Below are 25,197 nucleotides of genomic sequence, written 5' to 3'. Positions count from 1 at the left end.
TGAATATGCTATCTAGGTTGGTCATAACTTTCCTTCCAAGGAGTAAGCGTCTTTTAATTTCATGGCTGCAGTCACCATCTGCAGTGATTTTGGAACCCAGAAAAATAAAGTCTGACACTGTTTCCACTGTTTCCCCATCTATTTCCCATGAAGTGATGGGACCGGATGCCATGATCCTCATTTTCTGAATGTTGAGCTTTAAGCCAACTTTTTCACTCTCCTCTTTCACTTTCATCAAGAGGCTTTTTAGTTCTTCTTCACTTTCTGCCATAAGGGTGGTGTCATCTGCATATCTGAGGTTGTTGATATTTCTCCCGGCAATCTTGATTCCAGCTTGTGTTTCTTCCAGTCCAGTGTTTCTCATGATGTACTCTGCATATAAGTTAAATAAACAGGGTGACAATATAGAGCCTTGACGTACTCCTTTTCCTATTTGGAACCAGTCTGTTGTTCCATGTCCAGTTCTAACTGTTGCTTCCTGACCTGCATACAAATTTCTCAAGAGGCAGATTAGGTGTTCTGGTATTCCCATCTCATTCAGAATTTTCTACAGTTTATTGTGATCCACGCAGTCAAAGGCTTTGGCATAGTCAATAAAACAGAAATAGATGTTTTTCTGGAACTCTCTTGCTTTTTCCATGACCCAGCGGATGTTGGCAATTTGATCTCTGGTTCCTCTGCCTCTTCTAAAACCAGCTTGAACATCAGGAAGTTCACGGTTCACATATTGCTGAAGCCTGGCTTGGAGAATTTTAAGCATTACTTTACTAGAGTGTGAGATGAGTGCAATTGTGCGGTAGTTTGAGCATTCTTTGGCATTGCCTTTCTTTGGGATTGGAATGAAAAGTTACCTTTTCCAGTATACTAACGCATATTTATGGAATTTAGAAAGATGGTAACAATAACCCTGTATACGAGACAGCAAAAGAGACACTGATGTATAGAACAGTCTTTTGGACTCTGTGGGAGAGGGAGAGGATGGGATGATTTGGGAGAATGGCATTGAAATATGTATAATATCATATATGAAACGAGTCGCCAGTCCAGGTTCGATGCATGATACTGGATGCTTGGGGCTGGTGCACTGGGACGACCCAGAGGGATGGTATGGGGAGGGAGGAGGGAGGAGGGTTCAGGATGGGGAACACATGTATACCTGTGGCAGATTCATTTTGATATATGGCAAATCCAACACAATATTGTAAAGTTAAATAAAATAAAATTTAAAAATAAGTAAATAAATAAAATTCAAAAAACAAAACAAAACAAAAATCCAGCTTTTAGTTCTGAAAGAATTTGGCACTAATTAAAAAAAAAAAGAAAAGAAAACATGCTTTCTGAACTGAGAAGATAGTTTGATTTATAAGATTAAAATTTTTTAAGGAGCAAATTATTGCTTTTTTAAAAAAAGGTTTACAATGATTTATTTTTTGAGAAACTTTAAAAAATTGAATTACAGTTGATTTACAATGTTGTATTAATTAAAATATTGCTTCTTACAACTGTATTCTTTCTAGAGTAGTTTTTTTTTTTTTAAACAAGTGAATACCCTGTTTTCTCTCTCTCTCTTTTTTTAAAATAATTTGTTTATATTTGATTGCACTGGGTCTTCTTGCTACATGCAAGCTTTCTCTAGTTGTGGAGAGTGGGGGTTGTCTTTGTTGAGGTGCATGGGCTTCTTATTGTAGCTTCTCTTGTTGCGGAGCACAGGCTCTAGGCACACAGGCTCAGTAGTTGCGGCTTGTGGGCTCAGTAGTTGTAGCTCGTGGGCTTTAGTTGCTCTGCAGCACATGGAATCTTCCTGGACCAGAGATTGAACCCATGTACCTGCATTGGCAGGCAAACTGTTACCCACTGTACCAACAGGGAAATCCTCGAGTAGTTTTCTTTTAATAACTAGTTTCATTTAGAAAAAGTATAAAATAAAGCATGTGGATATCTGTTAAAAATTTTGTATAGCTGTTACTGTCATAGTGAATACATGTGTATGTTTGTTTTCCCCCTAGAATCTCCCTGGAAAAAGAAACATGAATGTCTGCAATAATATTTCTTGACATGAATTTGATATGAGAGAAGAAAAGGAGATCGACGGCTAGTGAACAGGATTTCAAATAACCAGGATTTTATATTTATCACCTTCGGTCATCTCCTTTTAAATCAAAGACAACTACAGTCAGAACCAAGACAAGGCAAAATAATACTTTTCTTCTGCATTTTTTGAGACTAAAGAAACCTGAAATGTCTAGGAAACAAAACCAGAAGGGTAAGATTCCACGTGGGCATGAATTGTTAAAAGCATAGTTGTAGAGTCATGATCACCATTTCTATCTGTACATAGTTTTAAAAAACGTTCTCTTAATGTGTTTTGAGTGGTGTTATACTTTTGCTCACCTAGTGCAGTACTACTGATGGTTATAACTTATCTTTTAGTCATGACCACAGTTAATTTTAGAAGAGTATGGAACATTTGCAACATTATCTGTTGTCCCTTTAATGAGCTGAATATTAGATTATAGCTTTTTGTGTTACTAGTTTGGGAATTCATATAACAATTGCTTTTCTACTCTTATAAACTTATTAAATTATAATATAATTTCAGGAAATCCAAACAAATCTTGAAAGTGTACTTTTTGGAGGGTGAACATATGTTATAGAGGTAGGATATAACTTACTGCAGGATATTCTATATCATGTGAGTTGATGTTTCTTTGGAGATAGGAAATGAAACGAGTAACTGCTTCTAGTCACTGATTCTTCTTTAGCTTTCCTTCTGGGATTGTGACTCTAGCTTTTTGTGTAAAGTATAAATTGCAGAGAGTCAAGAAATATCAAAAATAGTTATATAAAGGAAAGGACAACAGAGACTACACATTTTCAGCTTTCCAAGAAGACCTGCGAAAATGTAAAGGGACAAATAGCACTTAAAACTGTCACACATACTGGAATATATTTGTTAAAAGAATGACCATAGCTATCCTAGATTTTTTTCCCCCTCATTTAGTTTAATTTTCAATTTAAAGTTGATATTCCTTAATTCAAAACAAAGCTATAGATCCAGGTCTCACATGCTAAATATGAAGGGAATGCTTAATTTTTTTTTAATTGAAGCATAGTTAGTGTACAATGTCACATTAGTGTCAGGTTCAGCAAAGTGATTCAGATGTGTATGTATACACATATGCACTGTTCTTTTCCATTATAAGTTATTATAAGATATTGAATATCGTTCCCTGTTGTTTACCTATTTTAGATATACTAGTGGGTATATGTTAATCCCAAACTCCTAATTTATCCCTCCCCACCATTGTCCCCTTTGGTAACCGTAAGTTTTGTTTACTAGGTATGTGAGTCTGTTTCTGTCTTATAAATAAGTTCATTTGTATCATTTTTTTTAGATTCCACATATAAGTGGTATCATATGATATTTGTTTTCCTCTGTTCACTTAATAGGATAATCTCTAGGTCCAAATCTATCCTTGCTGCTGCAAATTTCTTTCTTTTTTCTATGTCTGAGTGGTAGTACAGTGGCGGTGGGGGTGTGTGTGGGTATCACATCTTCTTTATGAGTTCGTTTGTTGATGGACATTTAAATTGAAGGAAGTTCTTTTAAACTTCTTAGTTTTGACTTGGCAAATCAAAAACCTCACTATAAGAAAACAATATACCAGAGCTGCTTGTGGTTTTGAAAGCTATAGTTTCATTGTATAGCAAACCTGTGTAAAGAATATCGGAGCTCTAAAGAATGGTTAGATTACTAAAGAAGCTGAACTCTTCAAGGGAGTGAGATTTATCAACTGAAAAGTTTTAAAAATTTCATCTAAAAAGTTTAGCATTTAATTTTTCCCAAAAAAGTAAACTTTAGCGGATTGCTTTGGCCTTTTAAAAACTAGAGTCTTTATTTCATCTCTGTGTTGTTCCACAGCTATAAAAAAGTATCATTGCTTTCTATAATTGGTGTCCAGTTACTATACAGTAAATGTAGATTTAGATCACATCATAGGCATTAAATGCTAACAAATTTCGACTAAACATAGCCTGTATATACACTTAATTGAAACAAAAGAAGCTTTTATGTCATTAGAACTTTCTCTGAAACAAATATATACTTATATATAACCTATATATATATTGGTTTTATATATATATATAAAACTATATATATATATATATATATATACACACACACATGTTCAGATATTTGAACCAAAAAAATACAAAATACTTATAAAATTCTATCTCATTTAATTCATTTATATATTTAAAATTATATTGTTTTGGGTTTTCAGTTCAGTTCAGCTCAGTCGCTCAGTTGTATCCTACTCTTTGTGACCCCATGCACTGCAGCACACCAGGCCTCCCTGTCCATCACCAGCTCGCTGAGCTTACTCAAACTCGTGTCCATTGAGTCAGTGATGCCATCCAACCATCTCATCCTCTGTCGTCCCCTTCCCCTCCAGCTTTCAATCTTTCCCAGCATCAGGGTCTTTTCAAATGAGTTGGTTCTTTGCATCAGGTGGCCAAGGTATTGGAGTTTCAGCCTCAGCATCAGTCCTTCCAATGAATATTCAGGACTGATTTCCTTTAGGATGGACTGGTTGGACCTCCTTGCAGTGCAAGGGATTCTCAAGAGTCTTCACACCACAGTTCAAAACTATCAATTCTTCGGTGCTCAACTTTCTTTATAGTCCAACTCTCACATCTGTACATGACTATTGGAAAAGCCATAGCTTTGACTAGATAGACCTTTGTTGGCAAAGTAATGTCTCTGCTTTTTAATGTGCTGTCTAGGCTGGTCATAACTTTTCTTCCCAGGAGCAAGCGTCTTTTAATTTTAGTAGTCTAATAGTTATACTGACTTTATCAATTTAGTTATAATACATTAAAAAGATAGATACTATGGTAGTTTTTGTTCTCTTGAGACAACTCATTTATTAAGTGTCATTTTATAATGAGTTATGTTTTTATTCCACAGTAGACCACATTTCTATATTTTCCTGTATCCGTAACACTTGTGAATTTCTTAATGAAATATTTAGTGGAGTTAAACTTGTATGGCTTAAGTTAAGGTGAATTTTAATTACAACTATTGATTGCTCTAAGCCTTTTAGCCCAACACCTAGCAGAAGTAAATAAGATCAGTGCTTCTCAAACTGTGGTCTGTGAACTAAAGAAATACTTTAAAATGGAGAGTGTTTAGAAACTCTTCTGTAGTGGTTTGACAGTGCTGTAACATCCAGACACTTTCAAGGCAGTTTTATTGAGGTATAATTTAAATACTATAAAACTCATCTGTTATAAATGTACAGTTTTATTACTTTTAGTAAAAAAAAAAATTTTTTTTTTTTTTTTTTTTTAAATTTTGGCCATGCTGTGCAGCTTGCGGGATCTTAGTTCCCTGACCAGGGATTGATTGAACCCAGGTCCTCGGCAGTGAAAGTGCAGAGTCCTAACCACTGCATTGCTAGGGAATTCCCTGTTTTTAGTAAATGTATACAGTTGTGCAGCCATCACCACAATCCTATTTTAAAACACCTTCCTCAGCCCTAAAGGTATACTTAGTTACCTGTCTACAGTCAGTTCCTGCTTTCCCAGGCAAACATGCCTACTTTCTCTGTCTTCAGTTTTGCCTTTTCTAGAGATTTCTAATAAACAGAGTAATCCAGTATGGTTTTGTGTCTGGCTTCTTAATGCTGTTTTTGAGGTTCATTATTGTTTTTGAATGTATCCGTAGCTTGCCGCCTTTTACTGCTGAGTAGCGTTAAGGTTATAAAAAGTCGCAGAGTGTTTCTTTTACACTTTGCTACTCATGATACTTGTGTGACCAGAATTGTGGATGTTTCTCCCATATTGACCAATTCTCTCTGATACCAGCCAAGTGTCCCTACAATCCAATTCTATTCTGATACTATATTCTTGGAGTTCATGTTAGATCCCACAGGTTAAGGACTCAGTCCCCCAGACTGCTCCTGCTTCAGACACCAGTCCATGAGGATCAGGTTCCCAAGTTATCCACCCTCAGTCCATCTTGACTACAAATGGGTGGTTTCTACAACTCTCCTTCTCAGGTTCAGTAATTTGCTATAATGCTCACAGAAGTACAGAAGTAAGGGAAACCACTTACCTACTTTTACTGGTTTATATACATAGTTGCTAAATCGCTTCAGTTGTGTCCGACTCTGTGTGACCCCGTAGATGGCAGCCCGTGAGGCTCCCTCGTCCCTGGGATTCTCCAGGCAAGAACACTGGAGTGGGTTGCCATTTCCTTCTCCAGTGCATGAAAGTGAAAAGTGAAAGTGAAGTCGCTCAGTTGTGTCTGACTCTTAGTGACCCCATGGACAGTAGCCCACGAGGCTCCTCCATCCATGGGATTTTCCAGGCTAGAGTACTGGAGTGGGGTGCCATTGCCTTCTCCATATATACATAGTAGAGGATGTTATAAAGAATACAGATGAACAGCCAGATGAAGGGATATATAGGGTAAGATCTGGAAGGGTCCTCAGTGCAGGAACTTCCATCTCCATGAAGTTGAGGTGTACTACTCTTCCAGCACACTGATGCATTCACTAACCTGAAAGCTCTCTGAACCCCATACTTCACAGAATTTTTTTTCAAGGTTTTATCACATAAATATGATCAAGTATTAACCCTTACCTCTAATTCCTCTCCTTTCCCTTACCCAACAGATGGGAGTGAGGCTGAACATTCCAAGCCTCCAATCATGGGTTGATCTTTTTGGTGATAAAGCCCCCTTCCTGAAGCTCTCCAGGAGCCCACCAAATTGTTTGTTAGAACTAAACGTGTTCCTATCAACTAGGAAATTTCAGGGCATTTACAATCTCTATTAGGAACTGGAGTCGAATACCAAATATTAGAACAACGAGATGCTCCTAGCATCTTCATTGCTTAGGGAGTGATGAAGGTTTTAGGAGCATTAGCTGCAGTTAGGGATGAAGACCAAAATATTTATTTCTCATTATATTACAATATCACAGGTTATATCACATTTTGTCTTCCATTTACCAGGTACTTACTCATTTGGATTAGTTCCAGTTGTGGCTATTCTGAATAATTATAAATTATGAACATTTGCCTACAAGTCTTTGTGTAGACATATGTTTTTGTTTCTCTTGGGGACATACCTAGCAGCAGAATTGTTTAACTTTCAAAGAAATTACCATGCCAAACTGTTTTCCAAAGTGGCTGACCATTTTATAATCCCACCAGCAATAAAGTGTTGGTTTTGAATGCTTCTTGTCCTTGCTGACACTTGATATGGTATCATTTTCATTATAGCTATTTTTATAAATATAGCTATTTTTAACCTAGGTGTGTAAGGATATTTCATTCTGGTTTTGATTTGTACTTCCTTAATGTGGTTTCAATTGTACTTCCTTAATAGTCAGTGATGTTCACTGTTTCTTCATGTGATTATTAGCCATTTGTATCTTCTTGGGTGAAATGTCTATTTAAATTCTTTATTCATTTTTACAAATTGGGTTATAGGTCTTTTCCCCCACACCCTGCAAATTTTTAAAATTGAGGTATAGTTGATTTACAATATTATATAAATTTCAGCTGTACAACATAGTGATTCATGATTTTTAAGGGTTCAGTTCAGTTCAGTTGCTCAGTCGTGTCTGACTCTTTGCAGCCCCATGGACCGCAGCACGCCAGGCCTCCCTGTCAATCACCAACAGCCAGAGTTTACCCAAACTCATGTCCATTGAGTCGGTGATGCCATCCAACCATCTCATCCTCTGTCGTCCCCTTCTCCTCCTGCCTTCAATCTTTCCCAGTATCAGGCTTTTTTAAGCACTTTTTAATTTCATGGCTGCCGTCACCATCTGCAGTGATTTTGGAGCCCCCAAAAATAAAGTCAGCCACTGTTTCCCCATCTATTGGCCATGAAGTGATGGGACCAGATGCCGTGATCTTAATTTTCTGAATGTTGAGCTTTAAGCCAACTTTTTCACCCTCCTCTTTCGCTTTCATCAAGAGGCTCTTTAGTTCTTCTTTGCTTTCTGCCATAAGGATGGTGCCATCTGCATATCTGAGGTTATTTATATTTCTCCTGGCAGTCTTGATTCCAGCTTGTGCTTCTTCCAGCCCAGCGTTTCTCATGATATACTCTGCATGTAAGTTAAATAATCAGGGTGACAATATACAGCCTTGACGTACTCCTTTTCCTATTTGGAACCAGTCTGTTGTTCCATGTCCAGTTCTAACTGTTGCTTCCTGACCTGCATACAGGTTTCTCAAGGTGCAGGTCAGGTGGTCTAGTATTCCTATCTCTTTCAGAATTTTCCACAGTTTATTGTGATCCACACAGTCAAAGGCTTCAGCATAGTCAATAAAGCAGAAGTAGATGTTTTTCTGGAACTCTCTTGCTTTTTCGATGATCCAGCGGATGTTGGCAATTTGATCTCTGGTTCCTCTGCCTTTTCTAAAACCAGCTTGAACATCTTGAAGTTCACGGTTCGCGTATTGTTGAAGCCTGGCTTGAAGAATTTTGAGCATTACTTTGCTAGTGTGTGAAATGAGTGTAATTATGCAGTAGTTTGAGCATTCTTTGGCATTACCTTTCTTTGGGGTTATACCTTATTTATAGTTATTATAAGAGATTGTAAGTCTTCTTACTGAGTTGTAAACATTTTTTATTCTGAGCATTATCAAGTATATGATTTGCAAATATATTTTCCCAGTCTGGCTTATCTTTTCGTTTTCTTAATGGTTTCTTTTTCTTTTTCCCCTGCTGTGCAGCTTGTGGGGTCTTAATTTTCTGGTCAGGGATTGAACCTAGTCCCTTAAGAGTCCTAATCAGTGGACCACCAGGAACTCCCAATGGTATCTTTTTAAAAGTGAAAGTTTTTAACTTTGATAAAACCCACTTTATCTTTTCTTAAAGTGTAGAATAATGAGATGTAGAGTGAATCTGATCTTCCCTGGTGGCTCAGCAGTAGAGAACCCGCCTGCCAATGCAGGAGACGCAGGTTTGATCTATGGGTTGGGTATATCCCCTGGAAAAGGAAATGGCAACCCAGTCCAGTATTTTTACCTGGGAAATCCCATGGACAGAGGAGCCTGGTGGGCTACAGTCGATGGGGTCACAAGTTGGACACAACTTGGTGACTGAACAATGACAGAGTGAGTCCTCCAATCCTTTCCCACACCAAAGCTTTATTGGCTATCTTGGTTCTTTTATGTTTCCATAGAAATTTAGACTCAGCTTATCAATTCATGCAAAAATATCTGCTTGGAATCTGATAGTGACTGCATTGAATCAATAGATTTGTGGTGAATTGGTTGTCTTTGCAATATTGAGTCTTTCAGTTAATGACTGTAGCATATCTCTACATTTATTTAGATCTTACTTTCTCTCAGCAGTGTTGTACAGATTTAAGTGCACAGACCTTGCAATTTCTTTGTTGAGTTTATTCCTGAGTAATTTATTCTTTTTAATGCTGCTGTGAATGGGACATTTGATTTTTGTTGTTAAACTCACTTGTTATTTCAAGTAGTTTTTCGTAGCTAACTTAGATTTTCAATTTACAATGTCATGTCTTCTATGACTAAAGTTGGTTTTCTTCTTCTCCTCCATTCTAGATGACTATAATTTCTTTTTTCTTGCTTTGTGCATGGGTTTGAACTTCCAGTTCATTATTGCAAAGAAGTATGAGAGCAGACAGCTTTGCCTCGTTCTCACCCTTTGAGAGAAGCATTTCATCTTTTACCGTTGAATATGATGTTCAGTTGGTAAAGAATCCACCTGCAATGCAGGAGACCTCGGTTCAGTTCCTGGGTTGGGAAGATCTGCTGGAGAAGGGCTACCCACTCTAGTATTCTTGAGGTTCCCTTGTGGCTCAGCTGGCAAAGAATCCACCTGCAATGTGAGAGACCTGGGTTTGATCCCTGGGTTGGGAAGATCCCCTGGAGAAGGGAAAGGCTACCCAGTCCAGTATTCTGGCCTGGAGAATTCCATGGACTGTAGAATCCATAGGGTCACAAAGAGTCAGACACGACTGAGCAACTTTCAGTTCATGATGTTAGCTGTAGGTTTTTCCTGGAAGCCCTCTATCAGTTTGAAGAAGGTCCTCTTTTTTCCTTAACTTGCTGAGTTTTTACTGAATGTGTTTCTGATTTTGTCATATGTTTTTTTATGCATCTCTTCCAGTGGTTCTTAAACGGGGGTGATTTTGCCCCTAGGGGATATTTGGCAATGTCTGGAGACATGTTTTATTGGTCACAACTTGGGGCCATGGTGCTACCGGCGTCTAGTGGGTGTGGGCCCCGGATGCTGTAAACATCCTACAGTACACAGGACAGCCCTTCACAACAAAGATTTGTTGGCTTAAAATGTCAATACTGCTGAAGTTGAGAAACTCTGATCTATTGTTATGATCGTGTGCTTTTGTCCTTTATTTATATAGAGCATTATATTAACTTTCATGCTGCTGCTGCTGCTAAGTCGCTTTAGTTGTGTCTGACTTTGTGCGACCCCAGAGACGGCAGCCCACCCAGTTCCCCCGTCCCTGGGATTCTCCAGGCAAGAACACTGGAGTGGGTTGCCATTTCCTTCTCCAATGCATGTAAGTGAAAAGTGAAAGTGAAGTCGCTCAGTCACATCCGACTTGTAGCGACCCCATGGACTGCAGCCCACCAGGCTCCTCCGTCCATGGGATTTTCCAGGCAAGAGTACTAGAGTGGGGTGCCATTGCCTGTTAAACCAATTCTGCATTCCTGGTATAAATCCTACTTGGTCATAGTTGGCTATGTTACTGTTCTCTGTTTTCTAATACTTTGTAATAAATATCTACACCAGTATTCATGAGAGAGGTCTGCAGTTTTCTGTTCTTGTGATGTGTTTGTCTAGTGTACGATTTGTTCTGCAGAATATGCCATGTGTGCTTAAAGAGAATATGTATTGATCTGTTAGGTGGAGTATTCTATATATGTCAGTTAGATCAAGTTGGGTGATCATGATGTTCAAGTCATCTATATCCTTACTCATTTTCTGTTTAGTTCTGTCATTTACTAAGAGAAGAATATTAAAATCTTCAGCTGTAATTGTTGAATTGGTATTGTTCCTTTCTATTCTGTTCTAGTTTTTAATTCACATATTTTAGGACTCTTATTAAATGTATATAGATTTATAATTGGTTATATACTGCTGATAAATTGATTTTCTTATCATTATAGTTTTTTTGTCTCTAGTAATATTTTTGTCTTTAAAGTTTTAGTTTTTATGCTGGTAATATAGCTATTCCAGCTCTCTTATAGTTACCATTTGGAGGAAATATTTTTTTCATCCTTTATTTTCAATCTATTTATGTCTTGGAATCTCAGGGATATCTCTTGTAGACACTATATTGGTAGATCTTGCTTTCTCTCCAGTCTAACAACTCTGCATATGTGCATGCTAAATCACTTCAGTAGCGTCCAGCTCTTTGTGACCCCATGGACTGTAGCCCGCCAGGCTCCTCTGTCCATGGGAATTTTCCAGGCAAGAATACTGGAGTGGGTTGCCATGCCCTCCTCTAGGGGATCTTCCCAACCCAGGGATCAACCCTCTGTTTCTTACATCTCCTGCATTGGCAGGTGGGTTCTTTACCACTAGTGCCACCTTGGAAACCCCTCTAACAACTCTACCTTTTGATTATTTAGTCCTTTACATTTAAAATAATTATCAGTATGGTTCATGCCTGCCATTTGTTGTTTTCTGTATGTCTCATTTTTATTCCTTTATTACTCCTTTATTGCCTTCTTTTGTGTTAAACATACTTTTTAGTGTGTTTTAATTCTTCTGATTTTTAAAGCCATTTAAAAAAGTTATTTTATTAATGATTGCTCTAGGTTTTTATATGCACCTTTTACTTATCACAAGCTACTTCAGGCTAATATTCACTTAATTCTGGTAAAATATAGTAACTTTGTTCCAGTATAGCCTCATTTCCCCTCTTCCTGTTTTGTACTATTGTTTTCACATATGTTATATCTATATATGATATAACTATATATTTAATTATAACAATATCATGTTATTTATTGCTTTAACAATCTTATGCTTTTTGGAGAAATTGGAGAAGAGAAAAAATATATATACCTAATCTCTAATATTTACCCAAATATTTTACCATTTTGAGTACCCTTAATTCTTTCCTCTGGATTTGAATTCCTGTCTGGCTTCATTTCCTTTCAGCCTGAAGGGCTTCCTTTAGTTTTTCTTGAAGGGCGTACCTGATAGGAGTGGATTCTTTTAGCCTTTTTAAAATGTTTGTATTTTAACCTTTATTTTTGAAGAATAGTTTTACTGGATATAGAATTCTTCTTTTGACTTTTTTTTTTTCTTTAGCCCTTGGAATATGCCATTCCAGTGAATATGTTATAATATTCTTTGTTTGTGATGAGGCATTTTTCTTCTGTTGCTGGTAAGATTTTCTCCTTGTCTTCTAACAGTTTGACTGTTATACAGCTTGGTATGGCCCTCTTGGGAATTTCATCAAATGTTGGCCATCATTTCATCAAATTTTTTTTTTTTTCCCCTGCTGCTTTCGCTCTTGCCTCTCCTGCTAGAAATCCTAGTATATGTATTTTGGTAAGTTTAGTGTTATCCCAGAGGTAACTGAGACTGTGTTCATTTTTCTTGCTTTTTTCCCCCACCTGCTTTTCAGATTGCTTACTTTCTATTGATTTCTTGTTTGTTTGTTTGTTTCTGCTGGGTCTTTGTTGCTCTTGGGCTTTTCTCTAGTTGCAGTGAGAGGGTGCTACTCTCCAGTTGTGGTGCATGAGCTTCTCATTGGAATGGTTTCTCTTACTCCGAAGGGCAGGCTTTAGAACTTTTGGGATTCAGTAGTTGTGGCTCAGTAGTTGTGGTTCATGGGCGTAGTTGTCCTGCAGCATGTGGGATCTTCCTGGACCAGGGATTGAACCTGTGTCTCCTGCCTTGGCAGGTGGATTCTTTACCATTGAGCCACCAGGGAAGCCCTGTTGATTTCTTTTAAAGTTCGCTGATTCTTCTGCCATCTCAGATCTGCTGTTAGGTCTATGTAGTAAACTTTTCATTTGGGTATTGTATTTTCAGTTAGACTTTCTTTTTAGCTCCTTTTTGTCATTTGTTTCTCTACTGAGATTCTCTGTTTGCTGAGTCAGTGTGACATATTTTCCTTTAATTCTTTGAATATGGTTATATTAACTGTTTTAAAGTCTTTAAGTCTACTAGCTGAGCCTTCTCAGAATAAGTTTCTATTGACTGGTGTTTGGTTTTTTCCTGTATGTGAGTGAATCTTTCTTCTTTTAAAACTTTTTTTAAAAAAGTAGATAGTTTAGATCATATATTGTATTAACTCTGGGTTTTTATTAATTTTCTGAGGGTATTTTTAAAAATTAGTCTGAGTGTGATGAAGAATCTACTTCCTCCATGTGTACACTCAGTAATCAGCACATTTTTTAATTGTAATTTTTATTTTTTAACTTTTCTTTAGTGGTCTTCAGTGTTTAGTGGTCAGCCAGTGGTTTGGACCGAGGTCGTGCTCAAGACATCTCAAACCTATAGACTTTTATCCTCTGCTGATTGACTTGTATGGAGCACATTGAGTTCAGACAGTTCTCAGTTTTACATTGACTTTTACTTTCCACTGGCCTCTTGGGTCTCCCCAGTGCACATGCATAGTTTCTCATTTAATGTGGAGAGTTTATTTAACTTTTCTTTTTTTTCTGGCTGCACCACACTGCTTGTAGGATCTCAGTTCCCCAACCAGTGAAAGCATGGAGTTCTAACCACTGGACTGCCAGAGAATTCTCTCTCTAGTTTTATTTACTATGGCTCTTTCATGTATAGGATTTCTCTGATAAATTTCCTGTTTGTTTACCACTCAGTCAACTAAGACTCCAAATTCAGAAAGCAGCAAGTTTTTCATTTCCTACTGAGTTGTGTACTGTAGCTGACAGAGGTTTTTGCCCTCCTCTCCAGATCAAGGCCGCTTTCTTTGGGAATAAAGCTGTTGATTTTCATGGCCTTCCCTGCCCTAATAGAAGCTATTGTTCCCCAGCAGGTGGAAATAGAATGGGAGCAGTCCTAGGCAAGAAGGGTACCGACTCCACTTTTCTAACATAAGGCTCTAGCAGGTTCTCAATAATTTGTTGTGTGCCTTTGGTTGATTTCCATAGCCCTGAAATGGTTGTCCTTGGCAGTTTTATTCAATTTCATTCCTGTGTTTTAAGGAGAGGATTTGCCAGCCTGTTCACCACCTCTTGGGCCTCCCTGGTGGCTCAGCTGGTAAAGAGTCTGCCTCCAGTGCTGAAGACCTGGGTTTGATCCCTGGGTTGGAAAGATCCCCTGGAGAAGGAAATGACTACCCACTCCAGTATTCTTGCCTGGAGAAATCTGTGGGGCAAGAGTCCCCAATCTGTGGGGTCCCAAAGAGTTGGATGCAACTGAAGCGGCTAACAGTTTCACTCCATCTTAGCCCTTCAGCCCAGTTTTTATTGTATTTTATAAAAGCATTGGGGCTCAAAGGATTAGAATTTGAAACAATGATTAGTTATTATAGATTGTTTGACTAGCACTGAGTTAAGTCTGCTGACTCATGTGGCTTACTAGTTAACTAGATAAAAACTGTTTCTGCCAGAAATTTCCTGTGGGCCTACCCTTGGTTTTTGTGTACTGCTTTTTGGACATCTAAATGTTGAAAATCATGAGATAAACAAAAGAACCTTTGAGTAGAACCTATGGCAAATATTTGAGACCCTATTAAATTTACAATGTGAATTTATAGTGGGATAGATACGCATAATTTTTTACCTTTTCCTGACTCATCACTGAATTCAGCGTTGGATGACAGAAAGCCAGCTCTAGGGGTAACCCAAGGTTGGGAATATAGGCTTAGTTGTGATTCTCACAGATTACTAGTGTATCTTATATTATTCCTAATTCTGTCTCAAGGAGCCTTTAGAGACTAGAGAAGGGTGAGACCAAGCATTGTAATTGTATTTTATATTTTAAGAGTACTTATTTGTCAGATGATTTTATCTCCCAAACTTAACTATGTATCAAAATCATCCTAGAGATTAAAACAGTTTTTTTGAATCACTATCTTAAGAATGGTATACTAGACTCTTTTTAACAGGTTTGCGAATACTGACTGCTCTAGATGTGAAAACTGTTTGCCTGTCAGTGTCTTGACTATATCAGATTACAAAGATAAGAGCAGATTCATAAGTAGTGTACTTTTTTGGTTGACTTCATCTCGCATTTATATTTAGTTCTCTCTCTTCCTCTTTTCTCCTTTGTAAAACTATTCAGCTATAAAATACTTCCACATTTGATATTTAAACCTCTAAAGCACTAAAATAGCTGACTTGAATTTCATAGTTGATCATATTTGACCATTTCTTTATCCTGTGGTACCATGTGCTATCACTTAATTCCTTTGGTACCTTTTGTCTTATACAGAGCTGCGGATATATTTCTCTCTTCCCCTCCCCACCTCAACTTTTTTTCACCTTGTAAAACTGAAATTCTGTACCCATTGAACAGTGACTCCCTATTCTCCCTTCCCCCAACCCCTGACATCCACCATCCTACTTTTGTCTATGAATTTGACTGCTCTTGATAACTCATACAAGGGGCTTGGATGAAGTTGAGAGAATAGAGTAGCTGAGAAGCTGAATACTGACAAATCCTGGGGCCAGGCAGACTGCAATTGATGAAAAGGGTCTTCTGGGGTGTAAGGGGGCCCTTGTCATCCTCCTTTGCTCTAGGATAGGTTTGAGGTAATATAGGTTCGCAAACAAATCCTCTCTGGAAGAAGATAACCTCACAAATTACTTTTACCATAAATTTTTAAAATTTATGAGTGTTTAGTACACAAAGAAAAATAATTAGAAACATGAGGCAATGAAACAATAACAGTGTGGAACAAGAAGCAATGGAAACAGAAATGACATACAGGAGACCCAAATACTGGACTTATCCCAGACAGACTTAAATATTCTTTAAGTGTTCAAGGAAATAAAGAATACTTGGAGAAATTAACATAGAACTGAAAATCTTGAAAATCTTACAATCTTGAAAGAATAACATGAGCTAAGTTTCTCAACAGAAATAATAGAAGACAGAGGAATGATATCTTGAAAGGGCTGAATAAAAATAGCTACCAGTCTACAATTCTACACACATCATCTGCAGTGAAAATATCCTTCTGGAATAGAGAAAAAATAAATGGCTTAAACAGAAACAAAATCCCCCAAAATAAAACAGAAATCATCACTATCAGAATCCACTGAGGAAAATTCTAAAGGTATTCTGAATAGAGAAGAAGGATGACCCAGTTGGAGATGCAGGATGGCATGAACAGCAATGAAAACCACAAATTTATGGCCAAATCTAAATGAATATTGGTTGTATAAAAATAATGTCTTCAGTTCAGTTCAGTCGCTCAGTCATGTCCAACTTTGCAACCCCATGAATCGCAGCACGCCAGACCTCCCTGTCCATCACCAACTCCCAGAGTTAACTCAAACTCATGTCCATCAGGTCGGGGATGCCATCCAGCCATCTCATCCTCAGTTGTCCCCTTCTCCTCCTGCCCCCAATCCTTCCCAGCATCAGAGTCTTTTCCAATGAGTCATCTCTTCGCATGAAGTGGCCAAAGTATTGGAGTTTCAGCTTTAGCATCAGTCCTTCCAAAGAACACCCAGGACTGATCTTTAGAATGGACTGGTTGGATCTCTTTGCAGTTGAAGGTACTCTCAAGAGTCTTCTCCAACACCACAGTTTAAAAGCATCAATTCTTTGGCGCTCTGCTTTTTTCACAGTCCAACTCTCACATCCATACATGACCACTGGAAAAACCATAGCTTTGACTAGACAGACCTTTGTTGGCAAAGTAATGATTCTGCTTTTCAATATGCTATCTAAGTTGGTCATAACTTTTCTTCCAAGGAGCAAGCGTCTTTTAATTTCATGGCTGCCAGTCACCATCTGCAGTGATTTTGGAGCCCCAAAAAATAAAGTCTGACACTGTTTCCACTGTTTCCCCATCTATTTCCCATGAAGTGATGGGACCAGATGCCATGATCTTCATTTGCTGAATGTTGAGCTTTAAGCCAACTTTTCACTCTCCTCTTACTTTCATCAAGAGGCTTTTTTCTTATTAGTATTTAAATATACATAAAGGATAATACAAAATCAATGACTCATAAGTTTGGAAAGACATAAGCTTTCTTGCTTTGTCAAGAAAGAAGATAAAGCTACTAATTAATATTAGGATTGTGCAAGTCAGTAATAGTCAGACACAACTGAGCAACTGAACTGAACAGACATTATGATCTCCAGGGAAACTAGATATACAGATGTACCTTGAAGATATTATGCTAAGTGAAACAAGCCCATCACAAAAACACAAATATTGTATGATTCCACCATATGAGGTATATAGATTAGTTAAATTCAGAAAAATAGAAGAATGGTGGTTGCTAGGGGCTGGGGGATATGGGGTATTGTTCAATAGACTATGAAGTTTTAATTTTGCAAGATGAAAAGACTGCAGGTTGGTTGCATAAAAATGTGAACACACTTAATACAACTGACCATACATTTAGAAATGGTTAAGATGGTAAATTTTATGGTATGCATTTTTTTCTTTTTTTTACTGCAGTAGGAAAAAAATAGTGACTAAACAAAATAAAAATGTTCTGGATGTTGTTGTTCAGTCACTAAGTCATGTTGAACTCTTTGAAACCCTTGTGGACTGCAGCACCCTAGGCTTCCCTATCCTTCACTAGTTCTCTCGGAGGTTACTCAAATTCATGTCCATTGAGTTGGTTGATATTACTGCACTTTGCAGATAGTGTGTTTTTTTTTTTTTTATTGAAGGTTTGTAGCAACCCTGTATCCTCAGATGATGTAATAAAATATTTTTGTAATTAAGATACATTCATTGATTTTTTAAACATAATTAGACATAAGTCTAATAAGACATATTGCACACTTCACAGACTACAGCATAGTATAAACATAAGTTTTATATGCATTGAGAAACCAAAACACTTGTGTGACTCACTGTATTGCAATATTTACCTTATTGCAGTGGTCTGGAACCGAATCTGCAATATGTCTGAGGTACAGTTTGCAGATCAATGAACTAAGAAGTGAACTTCTTCTATCTTAAGAAGTTAGGAAAAGAAAAAAAATTCAAAAATGTTAAAGGAAATGGGATGATCCATGAATAATAGATTTCTAATATTTATGATATTTATTCTTTTTCTTGCTTTATTGTAATTGCTAAGACCACAAGTTGACCAGAAGTAACAAAGCAAGAAAGTTAACTATATGCTATATGAGATGATGAATGTGTTAATTATCTTGATCTTGTTAATCTTTCCACAGTGTATATACATATCAGATCATTATGCTGTATACTATAAACATATACAACTATATTTGTCAGTTATTCTTCAGTAAAGTTAGAGGAATAAAAAAGAAATAATAAAGCAAACATCTTGTCTTGTTATTTTGACCTCAAAGGAAAAGCTGTCTCAGCATTTCAGCCTGTGTTGATGTTTTCTGTGGGACTTTTTAGATACCTACATAGAAAGCCCAAAAGAATCTAAACTATTAGAATTAGTGATTTTAACAATGTTGCTGAATATAAGATCATTTTACGAAAAACAGTCCCACGTATTTATGTCAGCAATAAGTAGTTAGAAAATGAAATTTAAAAAATAGATGCCGTTTACAGTTGTACCAAAAGTATAAAATAGATATTTAATGAAAGATGTGTAAAAACACTATCAGAAAGTGATAAAGCATTATTGAAAAAAAGAACATTTAAGGAGAAGGATATACCACATTCATGGGTTGGAAGACTCAATTTTTTGAAGATGAGTACCATTCAAAATGGATTTATGTCATAGGTTCAATGCAGTTCCCACTGAGGCCTTCCCTCATAGCTCGGTTCATAAATCATCTGCCTGCAATGCAGGAGACCTGGGTTCAATTTCTGAGTTGGGAAGATCCCCTGGAGAAGGAAATGGCAACCCACTCCAGTATTCTTGCCTGAAGAGTCCGATGGACAGAGGAGCCTCGCGGGCTACAGTCCATGGGATCACAAGAGCCACATATGACTTAGTGACTAAACCACCAATTCCCGTTATAAAAAAAAACAAAAACCACTTTTTTTTTAAATGTAGTTGGACAAAATGATTCTGAAATGTATATAACAATGCATAGTGCCAAGAATAGTTAAAGAATTCTTGAAGGACAACAGCAAGGTCTGAGAATTTGTTGTATCAGATATTAAGATACAACAAAGCCACAGTAATTAAGATAATATGGAATAGCCTTAAGTCAGAAGTACAGACAAATGAAGAACAGAGCCTAGAAACAGATCTGTTCATATAAGGAGTTTTATTTATTGAAAGGGTGATACTGAAGAACACTGAGGAAAGGATGGTCTTTTTTCTGTTCTGAGACATTTAGAAATCCATATGGTAAAGATATATCTCTTGTTACTTACTTTACTTGTTTAATCACTCAGTCATGTCCGACTCTGCGACCTCACGGACTGCAGCACGCCAGGCTTCCCTATCCTTCACTATCTCCTGGAGTTTGCTCAGACTCATGTCCATTGAGTCGATGATGCCATCCAACCATCTCATCCTCTCGTCCTCTTCCCCTCATGCTCTCAATCTTTCCCAGCAACAGAATCTTTTCCAGTGAGTTAGCTCTTTGCATCAGGTGGCCACAATATTTGAGCTTGAGCTTCAGCGTCAGTCCTTCCAATGAATATTCAGGGTTAATTATCCTTAGGATTGACTGGTTTGAGCTCCTTGCTGTCTAAGGGAGTCTCAAATGACTTCTTCTTACTTTACTACATACCTATAAATCAACTCCAGGGTTTGGGCTATAGATCCAAATATAAATGGCAAAACAGCAAAACTTGTAAATGATAATTTAGAAGACTATCTTTCCAGACCTGACAGTAAGAAGGACCATTGGTTTTTTACTGTCATTTTTACTTTTTTCATTAGTAGCATTTTTTAAGACTATTTTAATAGTCTATTTTTAATAGACTATTTTTTAGAGCAGTTATAGATTTACAACAAATTGAGCAGGAAGTGCAGGGATATGGAATTCTCATGTCTCCTGCCCTTAAACATACAAAGCCTCCCCCATTATCAACAGTTGATGAACCTACGCTGATACATCATCATCACTGAAATTCCATAGTCTACATTAGTATTCACTCTTGGTGTTGCACATTCTTTGGGTTTGTACAAATGTACAGTCACATGTATCTACTGGTATTGTGTCATTCAGAGTAGTTTAACAGACCTACCGTTAAACTTCTGTGTTTTGCTTATTCAGTCTTTTCATTCCCCTCACCTCTGGCAACCACTGATCTTTTTACTGTCTCCATAGTTTTGCCTTCTCCGGAATGTCATATAACTGGAATCATACAGTGTGTAGCCTTTTCAAATTGCCTTCTTTCACTTAGTAATATTCCTTCATGTCTTTTCATGGCTCATTAGCTCATTCCTTTTTAGCACTGGCTAGTATTCCATTGTCTGAATGTATCATGCTTTGCTGCTGTGCTTGGTCTTGGTTATGTCCAACTCTTTGCGGCACCATGGACTGTAGCCCGCCATAGGGATTCTCCAGGCAAGAATCCTGGAGTGGGTTGCCATGCCCTCCTCCTGGCAATCTTCCCAACCCAGGCATCGAACCCAGGTCTCCCACGTTGCAGGCCAATTCTTTACCAGCTGAGCTACCTGGGAAGCCTGAATGTTTGGGTATTTACCTACTGAAGTACATCTTGGTTATTTCCAGTTTGGCAGTCATAAGTAAAGTTTCTCTAAACATCCACGTTCAGGTTTTGATGTGGTCAGGTTAAATACCGAACAGTGCAATTGCTGAATCATAGGGTGAGAGGATCCTTAGTTTTATAAGAAAGTACCAGATTGTCTTCCGAAGATGACTGTACCATTTTGCATTCCCACTACTGATAAGTGAGAGTTCGTATTGCTCCACATCCTTGCCAGCTTTGATGTTAATATTCTCAATTTTAGAAATTCTAAGAGATGTGTAGTGGTAGCTCATTTTAATTTGCATTCCCCTAATGACATCATGGGAGAAGGCAATGGCACCCCACTCCAGTACTCTTGCCTGGAAAATCCCATGGACAGAGGAGCCTGGTGGGCTGCGGTCCATGGGGTCGCTAGGAGTCGGACACGACTGAGCGACTTCACTTTCACTTTTCACTTTCATGCATTGGAGAAGGAAATGGCAACCCACTCCAGTGTTCTTGCCTGGAGAGTCCCGGGGACGGCGGAGCCAGGTGGGCTGCTGTCTTCTGGGGTCGCACAGAGTTGGACACGACTGAAGTGACTTAGCAGCAGCAATGACATGATGTGGCACATCTTTTCATATGAATACTTGCCATCCATATATTTCCTTTGGTGAGGTGTTTATTAAGGTCCTTGGCCCATTTTTAATTGTATTGTTTCTTATCATTGAGTTTTAGGAGTTCTTCATAAATTTTGAATCTTTTGCAAATATTTTCTCCCAGCCTGTGGCTTGTCTTTCATTCTCTTGACAGTGTCTTTTGCAGAGCAGTTTTTAATTTTAATGAAGTCCAGCTTATCAATCCTTCTTTCATGTATTGTACTTTTGGTGGTGTGTCTAAAAAGTCATTGCCAAACTTGAGGTCATCTAGATGTTCTCCTAAATGATCTTCTAGGAGTTCTACAGTTGTGTATTACATTTGGGTCTGTGATCCATTCTCAGTTAATTTTTGTGAAAGGTGTGAGGTCTGTGTCTAGATTCGTTTTTTGGTATGTGGGTGTCCAGTGGTTCTAGCACTGTTTGTTGAAGAGACAGTCTTTGGTTCATTTTGTATGCCTTTGTTCCTTTGTCAAAGATCAGTTGATTATAATCCACGTGGGTCTATTTCTGAACTCTGTTCTGTTCCATTGATCATTTTGTTTCTTTTTTTCATCAACACTGTACTGTCTGGATTACTGTAGCGTGACAGTGTGTCTTACAGTTGGTGTCAGTTTCTGAACACTATTCTCTTTCAGTATTGTGCTGGTTATTTTGGGTCTTGCTTCTCCATATAAACTATTTTTTTTAATAAAGCAGATTTATTTATTTACTTAATCTTTCATTTATTTATTTATTTTTGGCTGCACTGGGTCTTCATTATCACGCATGGGCTTTCTCTAGTTGTGGCGAATATAGGCTACTCTCTAGTTTCAGCACATGGGCTTATCGTTGCAGTGGCTTCTCTGGCGGCAGAGCATGGGCTCTTGGCACTCGGTCTCCAGTAGTTTGCAACATGAGGGCTCAGTAGTTGCAGCATGTGGGCTCTAGAGTGAAGGTTCAGTAGTTGTGGTACAGATGACTTAGTTGCTCCATGACATGTGGAATCTTCCCAGACCAGGACCTTAGCCTCTGGACCACCAGAGAAGTCCTGCATATAAACTTTAGAATCAGTTTGTCAATATTCACAAATTAAATTGCTAGGATTTTGAATGAGATTGCATTTAATCTGTAGACCAAATTGGGAAGAACTGAAATTTGACAATATTGAATCTTCCTATCCATGAACATAGAATATCTCTCCATTTATTTAGTTCTTTCATTTTTTTCCTCAGAGGTTTGTAGTTTATAGTTTACCTCATATATATCTTATACATACTTTATTAAATTTATACCTTATTTTCTTTGATATGCTAATATATTGTGTTTTTAATTTCAAATTTCACTTGTTCATTGCAGTTATATATTAACCTTGTATCCTGCAACCTTGTTATAATCACTTGAATCCAGGAGTTTTTAATAACATTTTAAAAATTTACTATTAAAAATTTTAAATTTTTGTATAAAAAGTAGAGAGAATAATATAGTAAACTCCCATAAACCCATAACACAGGTCCATAATTAACAACACATGTCCAATTTTTTTTCCCCACCCCGCAGTGGATTATTTCAAAGTAGGTTTCTGACATCATCTCAGGGAAGAACTTTTTAAATAGACATAAAAATCACTAATCATAACAGAAAAAAACTCATGTCAATGCATTATTACATTAAAATTAAGAACTTGTATTTATCAAAAGGTACAATCAAGAAATTAAAAAAGACAGGTCACAAGATGGGAAAAGAAAGTTGCAAAGCAGTGTGATATTATATACTAAAGCTGAAGATATGCATACCCTATGACTTTTCTTTTTTTACTTTTTATTTTATTTTGGAGTATAGCCAATTAACAATGTTGTGATAGTTTCAGGTGGAAAACAAAGAGACTCAGCCGTACACGTGCATGTATTCATTCTCCCCCAAACTCCCCTTGCATCCAGGATGTCACATGACATTGAACAGAGTTCCCTGTACTGTATAGTAGTGTGTACATGTCAGTCCCAAACTCCCTAACTGTCCTGTCCCCCATCCTTCCCTACCAGCAACCATAAGTTTGTTTTCTAAGTCTGTGAATCTGTTTCTATTTTGTAAATAAGTTCATTTGTATCATTTCCTTTTAGATTCTGCTTATAAGGATGTCATAAAATATTTCTGATATTTCTCTTTCTCTGTCTGACTTAACTTCACTCAGTATGACAATCTCTGGATTCATCCATGTTGCTGCAGATGGCATTATTTCATTCTTTTTAATGGCTGAGTAATATTCTATTGTATATATGTACCACATTTTCTTTATGCCTTCCTCTGTCGATGGGCATTTAGGTTGCTTCCATGTCTTGGCTGTTGTAAACGATGCTGCAGTGAACATTGTGGTGCATGTATCCTTTTGGACCACGTTGGTTTTTTTTCAGATATACAACCAGATGTGGGATTGTGGGGTCATATGGTAGCTCTAGGTTTAGTTTTTTAGGGAACCTCTATACTGTTCTCTGTAGTGGCTGTACCAATTTAAATTCCTACCAACAGTGTAAGAGGGTTCCCTTCTCTCCACACCCTCTCCCAACATTTATTGTGAGTGGACTTTTTGATGATAGCCATTTTGACTGGTGTGAAGTGATATCTCACTGTAGTTTTGATTTGCATTGCTCTAATAATTAGTGATGTTGAACATTCTTTCATGTACCTCTTGGCTATCTGTATGTCTTCTTTGGAGAAATGCCTATGACTTAACTTCTGTTCCTGAGTATACTCAAGAGAAATCCATTTCCAGGTACACCAAGAGACTGGTACATGAATATTCAAAACAATATTGATTGTACTGGCCAGAAACTATAAGCACCCCTGTTGTCCTTCATTAGCAGATTAGATTTAACAAGGGAAAGGTCCGTCTAGTCAAGACTATGGTTTTTCCGGTGGTCATGTGTGGGTGTGAGAGTTGGACTGTAAAGAAAGCTGAGTGCCGAAGAATTGATGCTTTTAAACTGTGGTGTTGGAGAAGACTCTTGAGAGTCCCATGGACTGCAAGGAGATCCAACTAGTCCATTCTAAAGGAGATTAGTCCTGGGTGTTCTTTGGAAGGACTGATGCTAAAGCTGAAACTCCAATACTTTGGCCACCTCATGCGAAGAGCTGACTCATTGGAAAAGACTCTGATGCTGGGAGGGATTGGGGGCAGGAGGAGAAGGGGATGACAGACGATGAGATGGCTGGATGGCATCACTGACTTGATGGACATGAGTTTGAGTGAACTCCAGGAGTTGGTGATGGACAGGGAGGCCTGGCGTGCTGCCATTCATGGGGTCATAGAGAGTCGGACACGACTGAGCGACTGAACTGAACTGAACTGAATCATGCAATAAAATATTATTTAGCAAAGAATAGACTATATTTACTTGTAAGAAGACACATGATCTTACAGGCATTGTAAAGGCACACACACATAAAATATTCAATTCCGTAATTGTAATTTCATATATAATAATTCCATATATTTCACAATAAAAATTTTTTTAAAGAATTTACTAAGACAGATGGACTTAAACAAGTGTGCTATTTAGGTAGTATGTTTCTTACATTCAGAAGTATAATACTAAAATCTAGTGTCCACTTTGTGATAATTGTAACAACTATTTAGAAATAGAAGTGTTTATAATAAAAGTAGATTATTGATCCATAAGTCATTTTAAGAAAGAAAAGCTGACATATTTAATTCTTATTTGCACGAAGGTTAATGAATGAAGAATGACAGATTTTGCAGTGCTATATATTATGAGAAAAGT

At 37.5% G+C, this 25,197-nt stretch overlaps 1 protein-coding gene across 2 annotated transcripts in view; it reads left to right on the top strand.

The window, feature by feature from the left end:
* SPATS2 (spermatogenesis associated serine rich 2) overlaps nucleotides 1-25,197 on the top strand; it is a 152,976-nt gene that overhangs the window by 76,616 nt on the left and 51,163 nt on the right. For both annotated transcript variants that reach the window (XM_019960651.2, XM_070789168.1), the window contains exon 2: nucleotides 2,007-2,263. In XM_019960651.2, the coding sequence (XP_019816210.2) occupies nucleotides 2,239-2,263 (25 nt within the window). In that variant the 5' untranslated portion in view covers nucleotides 2,007-2,238. The remainder of the gene's footprint in view (nucleotides 1-2,006; nucleotides 2,264-25,197) is intronic.

The sequence above is a fragment of the Bos indicus genome, chromosome 5 (genome assembly GCF_029378745.1).
Source record: "Bos indicus isolate NIAB-ARS_2022 breed Sahiwal x Tharparkar chromosome 5, NIAB-ARS_B.indTharparkar_mat_pri_1.0, whole genome shotgun sequence".
Lineage (NCBI taxonomy): Eukaryota > Metazoa > Chordata > Mammalia > Artiodactyla > Bovidae > Bos > Bos indicus.
The sequence above is the reverse complement of the archived record's forward strand: the minus strand, read 5'-3'. Positions and strand labels throughout refer to the sequence as shown.